General features: G+C 46.9%; 1 protein-coding gene across 1 annotated transcript in view; it reads left to right on the top strand.

The window, feature by feature from the left end:
• LOC143275468 (uncharacterized) overlaps nt 1-4,914 on the top strand; it is a 6,482-nt gene extending 1,568 nt beyond the window's left edge. The window contains exons 3-5 of the mRNA XM_076579613.1: nt 1,588-1,700; nt 2,398-2,732; nt 4,726-4,914. Coding sequence (XP_076435728.1) covers nt 1,588-1,700; nt 2,398-2,732; nt 4,726-4,740 — 463 coding nt within the window. The 3' untranslated portion in view covers nt 4,741-4,914. The remainder of the gene's footprint in view (nt 1-1,587; nt 1,701-2,397; nt 2,733-4,725) is intronic.
• The last annotated feature ends 7,586 nt before the right edge of the window (nt 4,915-12,500 follow it).

Below are 12,500 nucleotides of genomic sequence, written 5' to 3'. Positions count from 1 at the left end.
CAGCAGTAGTAGCAGCAGAAGCACCAGCACCAGCAGTAGCAGTAGTAGTAGTAGTAGTAGTAGTAGCAGCAGTAACAGAAGTCTCGTAGTAGAAGAAGAAGGAAAAGCATTGTTGTTGTTGTTGTTGTTCTTCTTCTTCTCAATTATTATTATTATTATTATTATTATTATTATCATATTGTTATTATTATTGTTGCTGTTGTTGTTGTTGTTGTTGTTCTTCTTCTTCTTCTTCTTCTTCTTCTCAATTATTATTATTATTATTGTTATTATTATTGTTGCTGTTGTTGTTGTTGTTGTTGTTGTTGTTCTCATTATGATGATTATTATTATTATTGTTGCTGTTGTTGTTGTTGTTCTTCTTCTTCTCAATTATTATTATTATTATTGTTGTTGTTGTTGTTGTTCTTCTTCTTCTCAATTATTATTATTATTATTGTTATTATTATTGTTGCTGTTGTTGTTGTTGTTGTTGTTCTTTTCTTCTCATTATTATTATTATTATTGTTGTTGTTGTTGTTCTTCTTCTTCTTTTTCTTCTTCTTCTTCTTCTTCTTCTTCTTCTTCTTCTTTTTCTTCTTCTTCTTCTTCTCGTCAGTTGTAATTGGTAGTTAGCAACAGCAGCAGCAGTAACAGTAATGATGATAATAATCATATTACAAATAGATAGTGCTTATATGGCGCAAACTCCTCATGTAATGGGCTCAAAGCGACTTACATGAAACAACACTTGTACAATAGTGCATGATAACATTCTTCTGCACTTGAAAAACACATGTACGTGTATCTATACACCAAGACAGTACTACAAATTGCTGGTATGAACTCTCTCTCTCTCTCTCTTTCTCTCTCTCTCTCTTACACACACACACACACTCTCTCTCTCTCTCTCTCTCACTCTCTCTCTTAAACACACACACACGCACACACACACACACATATCGAAGTGGATTTTTCTACAGAATTTTGCCAGGAACAACCTTTTTGGGTTCTTTTACGTGCGCTAAGTGCATGCTAGCACACGGGACCTCGGCTTATCGTCTCATCCGAATGACTAGCGTCCAGACCACCACTTAAGGTCTTGTGGAGGGGGAGAAAATATCGGCGGCTGAGCCGTGATTCGAACCAGTGAGCTCAGATTCTCTCGCTTCCTAGGTGGAAGCGTTACCTCTAGGCCATCATTCCACTAGTAGTAGTAGTAGTAGTATCATTTACAGCTTAGTCTTTTGTGAAGGACTATGACTCTCAAACTAGGAGGCAAAATTGCACTGGCTCTTAGTGCTGCAGCCTTGTGGGCTAGTTGGCCTTTGGGAACCATCCCAACACCGACTGTCCTAAAACCCTCTTGGCCGAGAGAGTGGGGATGTAACTTGGGCAAGACACTCTCCACTATAATCCAATTCTAGCCCAAATAGTCGGAACAGCAGTTGCCTCCTCTGCTGTTCTGATGGTCATAGTCGGACATGACTGACTATCATATATATATTATAGTAGTAGTAGTAGCAGCAGCAGCAGTAGTAGTAGCAGCAGCAGCAGTAGTAGTAGTAGCAGTAATGGAAGTACTAACAAAAGCACTCACTTTTTCAGGGCCGCGAAAGCTTCTGACGTCACCAAAGAGGTGGAACAGTTCCTGCAGGAATTACTGTCAGCACTGACTACCTTCAGAGGTCTGGTCCAACCCGGTGAAGAGCCCGTTGCTGGTAGGCAGGGAAGACGGTAGTGTGTGTGTGTGTGTGTGTGTGTGTGTGTGTGTGTGAGTGAAATTCTGTCTTTCTTTCTTTCTTCTCCTTGGTATTGTTGTTGTTGTTTTTGATGTTGTTGCACGTATACACACGCTCATAGACGCACTCACACACACACGCACCCCCCGACCCCTCACACCACACACACACATGCACACCACACCACAGACACACATTCACACCACACACACACACACACGCACGCACACAACAGTAAACACACACACACACCACACCACACCACACCATACCACACACACACACACACACAGACACACACACACACAGACACACCACATACACACACACATGCACACACGCATACACACAAACGCAAGCATGCACGCGCACACACACAAACACACACACACAACACAACACACACACACACACCACACTACACACCACACACACACACACACACACACACACACACACACACACACACACACACACCAAGGAAAATCCCCCCCTCCCCCCCAAAAAAAAAACACACCGAAAACACCAAAAACAAAACAAAAACCCATCAACAACAACAACAACAACAACAACAAAAAAAAAAAAAAAAAAAAAAAAGAGAGAGAGAGAGAAAAGAAAAAAAGAAGAAAAAAAAGAGCAACAACAACAAAAGAAAAAAACAAATATTTTCCCACAGAGTCCGACAACCCCAACACCGTCAAGAAAACCCATACCGACGACGACGACGACCACCACCACCACCGCCACCAGCCCATCCACCCGGCCCCCTACCCGGGGTACCTGCACCCGTCTCCCACCCGGACACACCTCCTCCTCCCCCCTGGGTGGACTCTCGAGGACCTGGAGGGCCTAGACTACAACGACGTCCTGGACATCCTGGGGGACTACACCAAAGGCTTCGCCTCCACCCTGCTACCCTTGCTGCCACCCGGGGTGGTCGGGGGTCATCCCGAGCTCCTGACGGAGCGGATCCACCACTTGGTGGACCTTCTGCTGGACCAGATCCGTGAGGTGGGTGTGTGGGGGGGGGAGGGATGGGTGAGTGGGGGGGAGGGTTGTGGGTGGTGGATAGTGGGGTGTGTGGGGGTGTGGGGTAGGGGGTAGAGGAGGGTTGTGGGTGGGGGATAGTGGGTGGTGTGGGGGTGTGGGGTAGGGGGTAGAGGAGGGTTGTGTGTGGGGGATAGTGGGTGTGTGTGTGGGGGTGTGGGGTAGGGGGTAGAGGAGGGTTGTGGGTGGTGGATAGTGGGAGGTGTGGGGTAGGGGGTAGAGGAGGGTTGTGGGTGGTGGATAGTGGGAGGTGTGGGGTAGGGGGTAGAGGAGGGTTGTGGGTGGGGGATAGTGGGTGTGTGTGTGGGGGTGTGGAGTAGGGGGTAGAGGAGGGTTGTGGGTGGGTGATAGTGGGGTGTGTGGGGTAGGGGGTAGAGGAGGGTTGTGGGTGGGCGATAGTGGGGTGTGTGGGGTAGGGGGTAGAGGAGGGTTGTGGGTGGGCGATAGTGGGGTGTGTGGGGTAGGGGGTAGAGGAGGGTTGTGGGTGGGTGATAGTGGGGTGTGTGGGGTAGGGGGTAGAGGAGGGTTGTGGGTGGGCGATAGTGGGGTGTGTGGGGTAGGGGGTAGAGGAGGGTTGTGGGTGGGCGATAGTGGGGTGTGTGGGGTAGGGGGTAGAGGAGGGTGGGTGGGTGTGGGGGATAGTGGGGTGTGTGGGGTAGGGGGTAGAGGAGGGTGGGTGGGGTGTGGGGGATAGTGGGGTGTGTGGGGGTGTGGGGGTGTGGGGTAGGGGGTAGAGGAGGGTTGTGGGTGGTGGATAGTGGGTGGGTGTGGGGTTTGTAACTGATAGAAGGTGATAGTGTGGTGGGGGGTTGGGGGGGGGACAGAGGGGTGAGGGTGGGGGTTAGAGGGGTGTGTGTGTGTGTGGGGGGGGGGGGGGTGAGTAGGAAGTAGACGTGTGTGGGTGGGGGATATATGTGTGTGTGTGAGGGGGGGGGGGGGCAGAGGGGTGAGGGGGGGAATACAGGGGTGTGTGGGGGTGTGGGTGTGGGTAGGAAAAAGACGTATGTGGGTGGGGGATATAGGTGTGTGTGTGAGGGGGGGGGCAGAGGGGTAAGGGGGGTGATATAGGGGTGTGTGGGGGTGGGGTGGTGGGTAGGAAGTAGACGTATGTGGGTGGGGGATATAGGTGTGTGGGTGGGGGATATAGGTGTGTGGGTGGGGGATGGGGTGCGGACACACCTGCGTTAAGCATCCACACCCGCACTCGAACATCTGCACACGTATGCGTGTTCATGTCATCATCATCATTATTATCATTATTGTTAGTAGTAGTAGTAGTAGTAGTAGTTGTTGTTGTTTCTGTTGTTGTTCTAAATCAGCGTTCTTATCAAAATCAATATCAGCACCATCATCACCATCACACCACCATCTTCATTACTATTTTCATCATCATCATCATTATCATCATCATCTTCTTCTTCTGCTCGTCCTCCTTTTTCTCCTCCTCCTCCACCCCCTCCTCCTCCTCCTACTTCTTCTTCTTCTCCTCCTCCCCCTTCTTTTTCATCTTCTTCTCCTCCTCCTCGTCCTTCATCTTCTCACTTCTTCTTCTCCTCCTCCTCTCCTCCTCTTCGTCCTCATCCTCGTCCTCTTCCTCCTCCTTCTTCTTCTCCTCCTCCTCCTACTTCTTCTTCTTCTCCTCCTCCTCCTACTTCTTCTTCTCCTCCTCTTCCTCCTCCTTTTCTTCTTCTTCTCCTCCTCCCCCTCCTTCTTCTTCTTCTCCTCCTCCTACTACTTCTTCTCCTCCTCCTCCCCCTCCTCCTCCTCCTTCTTCTTCTTCTCCTCCTCCTCTCCTCCTCTTCGTCCTCGTCCTCGTCCTCTTCCTCCTCCCCCTTCTTCTTCTTCTTCTCCTACTTCCTCTTCTCCTCCTCCTCCTTCTCCTCCTCCTTCTCCTCCTCCTCCACCCCCTCCTCCTTCTTCTTCTTCTTCTTCTCCATGTTGTCCCATTCTGTTACAGACGGTCAATTTGTGAAGCGGAGGAAACAGGGACCGACCCTGTCTTTGGGCAGGAGAACCTATCTTTTGCTGCCTGACGTCAAGAGAAAGCAACTCCTGTTTTTACAGCCCTGGAATGATCAGAATCGATGGACATGCAGTCGTTTTGAAATAATTATTAGATGAAGAGAAATAAAAACAGCAAAAGAAACGTCACATCTATTTGACTGTTTGTTTGTGCGTTTCTGGTTGTTGTTTTTTTCAGTTCTTAAATATTCTTCTTTTTTTTTTTCATTTACATTTATTTATTCTTCTTCAGTACGTTGTTCCTCCTCCTCCCCCTCCTTCCCGCTTCTTCTTCTTCTTCTTCTTTGTCCTCGCATATGCTCTCTCTCTCTCTCTCTCTCTCTCTCTCTCTATATATATATATATATATATATATATCTCACAGACACACAGACATGCACACACGCACGCACGTACGCTCACACACACACACACACACACAAACACTCCCCTCCACACACACACGCACACTCACACAAACAAACACACACAGACACAGACACACACACAAACACACACACTCATTCTCTCTCTCTCTCTCTCTCTCTCTTGCTCTCTCTCTGTCTGTGTCTGTCTGTCTGTCTCTCTCTCTCACACACACAAACACACACACACACACACACTCATTCTCTCTCCACCCCCTCACACACACACAAACACACACACACTCGCACACAAACACACACACACACACACACACACACACACACACTCATTCTCTCTCTCTCTCTCTCTCTTGCTCTCTCTCTGTCTGTGTCTGTCTGTCTCTCTCTCTCTCACACACACACAAACACACACACACACACACACACACACACACACACACACACACACACACACACACACTCATTCTCTCTCCACCCCCTCACACACACAAACACACACACACACACACACACACACACACACACACACACACACTACACACCTTGCACACACACACACACACACACACTCACAAACACACACACACACACACACACACACACACACACACACACACACACACACACACACACACACACACACACACTACACACCTTGCACTCACGCACACACAGACCGTCACAAAAGTAACGAACGACCCACAACGCCTCCCTGGGTACCTCTTTCCCTCACTGCAAACCCACCACATCCGCCGGAAGTAGCGTGAGGCACGACGGGAAGATGGCGGTTGGCAGACAAGATGACGGTTTGAATGCGGGCGTCTTGGGAGCTGTGGTGGTGGTGGTGGTGGTGGCGGTGGTGGGGGTGGGAGAGGGGTGTGGGGTGAGGATGAAGTCGGGTGGATAGTGTTATCTCTCTCTTTTTTGTGGGGTTGACGTCACGTGGGAATTCGTGTCGTCATTACGACCAATCCCTTCTCTCTCTCTCTCTCTCTCTCTTCTCTCTCTCTCTCTCTCTACGTTAATTTAGTACGGATTTGGGTTCCAGATGGGGTGGATTGGGTCTATCTATTTCTGTCATGCGTTGTTTCATTTTTAGACGTTGTCAGTCAACAATCCCAGAAAGAGCTGCAATGACAGGTGCCACAGTTTATATCTTCCGAGTGGTTAAAGCGTTGGACTTTCAATCTGAGGGTCCCGGGTTCGAATCACGGTGACGGCGCCTGGTGGGTAAAGGGTGGAGATTTTTACGATCTCCCAGGTCAACATATGTGCAGACCTGCTAGTGCCTGAACCCCCTTCGTGTGTAAATGCATGCAAAAGATCAAATCCGCACGTTAAAGATCCTGTAATCCATGTCGGGGTTCGGTGGGTTATGGAAACAAGAACATACCCAGCATGCACACCCCCGAAAGCGGAGTATGGCTGCCTACATGGCGGGGTAAAAACGGTCATGCACGTAAAAGCCCACTCGTGTGCATACGAGTGAACGTGGGAGTTGCAGCCCACGAACGAAGAAGAAGAAGAAGATGATGTGACATTCCACATACACACACTCTGGCATACTTAATTTTTTTTATTTTTTATCACAGATCTGATTATCAATTATTGCTGTTTAATAGCTGAATTGAGGTTGGTATAAAGCTGCATTTGGTTGTGTTTGAGAGTGTTGTCCTCTGGCAAAATTCATGTCAAAAGAAATCCATTCTGATAGGTACACAAACATATAAGCATGCACTCAAGGCCTGACAAGCGAGCTGCGTTATGTTGCTTTTTGTCAGGCACCTGCCAGGCAGATGTGGTGTAGCGTATATGGATTTGTCCGAACGCAGTGACGCCTTCTTGAGAAAGAGAAACTGGAACTATGTACTGCTAGCAAACCATCATCTACATTAAATCGAAACGAAACGAACCCCCCCCCCCCCCCCCCGACCCCCCCCCCCCCCCCACCACCACCAAAAAAAATAAAAATAAAAAGAGAGAGAGAAAAAAAAATCACTTCTGTCTGGGGGTATGTGTCGTCTTCTGATCAGAACAAAAAAACGAAGCACTATACTTGATTCACACCAGAAGACGTAAAATTGAAGACTACAACTACCAGAAGACTTTGGAGGGGAAAAAAAAGGGGGGGGGGGGGGTTGTGGGGGGCGTGGGGGAGAGGGGTGTGTGTGTGGGGTGGGGGGGGGGTGGGTGGGGGCCTGGGGGGGGGGGGGGTGTGAAGAGCAAAAAGTTTATTGAAAGAATGGGTGAGACAAGGACGTGGCCATATTTGAACATCTCTCCACAAACTGTGCGGCCGTCTGAAGGCTTTTGTCACACTAATTGACTGTGGTACTTTATCCCAGCTCTTCCTCCTCCTTCACTCGTTTGACTTCAGGCTGGGATAGATCGTGCTTTTTGACTCACTTGTGTAAACAAAGTGAGTCTATGTTTTAACCCGGTGTTCGGTTGTCTGTGTGTGTGTGTGTGTCTGTGTGTCTGTGTGTCCGTGGTAAACTTTAATATTGCCATTTTCTCTGCAGCTACTTTGTCAGTTGACACCAAATTTGGCATAAAAATAGGAAAAATTCAGTTCTTTCCAGTCATCTTGTTTAAAACAATATTGCGCCTCTGGGATGGGCACACACACACAAAAAAAGAATGAAGCCTAATTATATGCAAACTGCATTTACTGTTATATTTATATTTTTTGTATTCTCTAAACTTGGCACTTTGATCTGATATTCTGACCCAACAGCTAGAGCAGTCATTATTATCATTTTTTGTTCAAACAGGAACTTCTTTTGCTAAGCATGGAAGTTTTATTTATTTTGCAAACGTTTTGGTGCAGATAGTAAAAAAGGGAAATTACTCTGCAATGCTAGGGGAGTTAATTTGCTTTAAACTGATCTTTCTCATCTTAATCATTACATTTTGAAATTATACTCAATACATAAAAAGCTTGGATTTTAAAAAAAAAAGTGTATCACAAGTGAGTCTTGAAGGCCTTGCCTCTCTTGTTTTTTTTTGTCCCCCATGTGCCACCATACAACAAGGCGGCAACGAGACACAGTCATAAGACGTTGGCCTTCTGGTCCAGTGTTCTTCAGTGATCAGGGTTCGAAACCCTGTTTCGGCATGGTGTTGTGTTCGGGGCGCAATAGCTGAGTGGTTTTAACTCACTCAGTACGGCCAGTCCTCTCTTCTCCTCTACACAGACCCATCGGATGTCCAGTGGGTGTCTCAATGACCCAACCTTTAGCTTCCGTCGTCAGAATTGTGGTATTCTTTGTCAACATTCACCTCTTCAGTATAAGAGCCTTCCGCTTGCAATATTTTGATGGTGGTAATTGGGGTGAAACGCTGTTAACGTCGTCTCTTTCGCCGTTCGTATAGAGAGAGTTAAAACGTTGGACTGTCAATCTGAAGGTCCCGGGTTCGAGTCTCGGTAACGGCGCCTGGTGGGTAAATGGTGGAAGAAGACACGCCTGACACCGGAAGTGGTGGCGTTCGTGTTGTCGGCGATAGACCCCCAGGTGCCTCGGACAGCGTCCCTGGCGGTGCGGTTCCCGTGAGAGGAAGGGATGAGGAGGACGAGGTGCACAGTGTGGTTAGGTCCCGGCACGTGACACACGCCTCTCTGGTTCAGCACCACACTGTAGTTCCATTGGTTGCACTGGGAGCAGTTCCACGGTCTGATGAACAGGCTTCCGTTGCGTCTGCTGCTGCTGCTGCTGCTGAACGCTTGGAAGACCTCCGGGTGTGGGTTAGCGTCCCACGGGAAGAGGGAGAGGGGGGAGGAGGAGGAGGAGGAGGAGTTCCTGACCACCAGGACGTAGACAGCGACGGACAGACAGAGCCAGAGGAGGACGAGGAGAAAGATCTTCCCCCCTCGCCACTGTCCTCTCAGCCACAGCCATTGGTTGCACTGGGAGCAGTTCCACGGTCTGATGAACAGGCTTCCGTTGCGTCTGCTGCTGCTGCTGCTGAACGCTTGGAAGACCTCCGGGTGTGGTGGAGATTTTTCCCCGATCTCCCAGGTCAACATATGTGCAGACCTGCTTGTGCCTGAACCTGCTTCGTGACTATACTCACGCAGATCAAAATAATACGCACGCTAAAGACACTAATCCATGTCAACGTTCGGTGGGCTATAGAAACAAGAACATACCCACCATGCATACCCCCGCAAACAGAGTATGACTGCCTACATGACGGTGTAAATAAACAAAACGGTCACACACGCAGAATGTTACATTCTCTCTGAGTGTGTATGTGTGCGCGCCTGAAATCTGATTTAGAATGACGCAGGAAACGAATGATGAGCGCCCAGTGGCAGCCGTCAGTCGGCTCTACCCAGGTAGGCAGCCTGTTGTGTAAATGATCCCGTGTATATACGTATGTAAAGCGCTTGGAGCTTGGTCTCCGACCGAGGATAGGCGCTACATGATTATCCGTATCTGTTATGTATATGTATATGTGTGTGTATGTGTGAATGTGTGTCTGCACGTTTTACATTTATTTGCTTATTTATCATCATTGTTGTCTTTTTTATCTATTTATTTTATTTTATTTATTTATTTATTTATTTTAAATATTTATATATATATATTTTTTGTACGCTTACAGTTGACTTCATCAAGTTTTTGAGCCTTATAAATATTATTATTATTAGTAGTAGTTCCTTTTTTATGTATTTATCTATCATTTATTTATTTATTTATTTATTTACTTATTTCTTTTTATTTTATTCATTCATTTTATTTATTTATGTATTGTTTGTTTGTTTGTTTGTTTTGTTTTGTTTTGTTTTGTTATTTTATTTTATTATTTTATTTTATTTTTATTTCATTTTATTTTATTTTATTTACTTATTTATTTATTTTGATTTATTATATTTTATTTTTATTTATTTATTTTAAAAAAATTTTTTTCTCAAGGCCTGACTAAGCGCGTTGGGTTACGCTGCTGGTCAGGCATTTGCTTGGCAGATGCGATGTAGCGTATATGGATTTGACCGAACGCAGTGACGCCTCCTTGAGCTACTGATACTGATACTGACACTGATACTGATACTGATACTAACATCGGTATCATTCATCATTCAATCTTAAGAAAGGCAGTTCACGCCTACTTCCTCTATTCAATCCCAGGTGTGAATGGGACCCAGACTTCCGCTGGGGAAGGTTGAAAACACCGGAAGGTGTGAATGGGACCCAGACTTCCGCTGGGGAAGGTTGAAAACACCGGAAGGTGTGAATGGGACCCAGACTTCCGTTGGGGAAGGTTGAAAACACCGGAAGGTGTGAATGGGACCCAGACTTCCGTTGGGGAAGGTTGACAACGCCGGAAGGTGTGAATGGGACCCAGACTTCCGTTGGGGAAGGTTGAAAACACCGGAAGGTGTGAATGGGACCCAGACTTCCGTTGGGGAAGGTTGAAAACGCCGGAAGGTGTGAATGGGACCCAGACTTCCGTTGGGGAAGGTTGAAAACACCGGAAGGTGTGAATGGGACCCAGACTTCCGCTGGGGAAGGTTGAAAACACCGGAAGGTGTGAATGGGACCCAGACTTCCGCTGGGGAAGGTTGAAAACACCGGAAGGTGTGAATGGGACCCAGACTTCCGTTGGGGAAGGTTGAAAACACCGGAAGGTGTGAATGGGACCCAGACTTCCGTTGGGGAAGGTTGAAAACACCGGAAGGACAGGACTAGGCCCCTCTTTCCTATACCGAGCACTGGACACAGTGATTGTGAATTCATCAACGTCCCCATGGCTACTAAAAGCTGTGGGACACTTAACCTTTCTTTACTTCCATGTTTTGAATTCGTGGAAGCAGCTGTAGCACCAGCCAAAAAAAAAAAAAGTGTTAGCAATTGCAGCAGCAACAGTAGCAACAGTAGTAGTGATAGAAGAAGAAGAAGAAGAAGAAGAAGAAGAAGAAGAAGAAGAAGAAGAAGAAGAAGAAGAAGAAAAAGAAGAAGAAGAAGAAGAAGAAGAAGAAGAAGACGAAGAAGGAGGAGGAGGAGGAGAAGAAGAAGACGAAGAAGAAGAAGAAGAAGAAGAAGAAGAAGAAGAAGAAGGAGGAGGAGGAGGAGGAGGAGGAGGAGGACAAGAAGAAGAAGAAGAAGGAGGAGGAGGAGGAGAAGAAGAAGAAGAAGAAGAAGAAGAAGAAGAAGAAGAAGAAGAAGAAGAAGAAGAAGAAGAAACAGGAGGAGAAGAAGAAGAAGAAGAAGAAGAAGAAGAAGAAGAAGAAGAAGAAGAAGAAGAAGAAGAAGTAACAGCGTAGTAACAGTAACAATAGCAGAAGTAGTAGAGGTATTTTCACCAAAACGATCCTTCTGAAAAAATAAAAACAACAACGACAAGACTATCGTTGCTGCTACTGCTATATCATTCTATCGCTACCCTTGTCACAGTTATTGCCCGTACTGCTGAAATTGCTTTCGCTTATCAGTTGTAGTAATAGTAGAAGCATTAGCAGCAACAGCAGCAGCAGCAGCAGCAGCTAGCAGTAGTATTAGCAGCAGTAGTAGTAGCATCAGTAGTAGCAGGAACAGTAGCAGCCGTAATAGTAGTTGACTAGTTTAGTATATTTCATTTCGTTTATACAGGGAAAGTAGTGATGATTTAAGACATAGGTGGGGTTAAGGGAGATGAAGGATTTTCGTCTAAAATCACAAATGTAGATATTTGTATTTGTATTTCTTTTTATCACAACAGATTTCTCTGTGTGAAATTCGGGCTGCTCTCCCCAGGGAGAGCGCGTCGCTATACTACAGCGCCACCCATTTTTTTTTTTTTTTTTTTCCTGCGTGCAGTTTTATTTGTTTTTCCTATCGAAGTGGATTTTTCTACAGAATTTTGCCAGGAACAACCCTTTTGTTGCCGTGGGTTCTTTTACGTGCGCTAAGTGCATGCTAGCACACGGGACCTCGGTTTATCGTCTCATCCGAATGACTAGCGTCCAGACCACCACTCAAGGTCAAGTGGAGGGGGAGAAAATATCGGCGGCTGAGCCGTAATTCGAACCAGCGCGTTCAGATTCTCTCGCTTCCTAGGCGGACGCGTTACCTCTAGGCCATCACTCCACTTGAGAGACAGACAGATAGACGTTAAGCAAAAGAACGAACGAACAGCAACAGCAGTAATAGTAGTAGCATCCGTAGTAGCAGGAACAGTAGCGATATAGCAGCTGTAGCAGCAGATGTAGTAGTAGTCGTAGCAGGAGGGGAAAGAGAAGAAGGGAGACAATCAGTCAGTCAGACGGTCCGGTTCCATCTTTTGGCCTAGTCCATGCCGTGTGAGTTACACACACTGACCAACATGGGCTGTTGGCAGTGATAATATCTGACACACACACACA

This window comes from Babylonia areolata, chromosome 30, assembly GCF_041734735.1.
Source record: "Babylonia areolata isolate BAREFJ2019XMU chromosome 30, ASM4173473v1, whole genome shotgun sequence".
NCBI classification, from domain to species: Eukaryota; Metazoa; Mollusca; class Gastropoda; order Neogastropoda; family Buccinidae; genus Babylonia; species Babylonia areolata.
The sequence above is the reverse complement of the archived record's forward strand: the minus strand, read 5'-3'. Positions and strand labels throughout refer to the sequence as shown.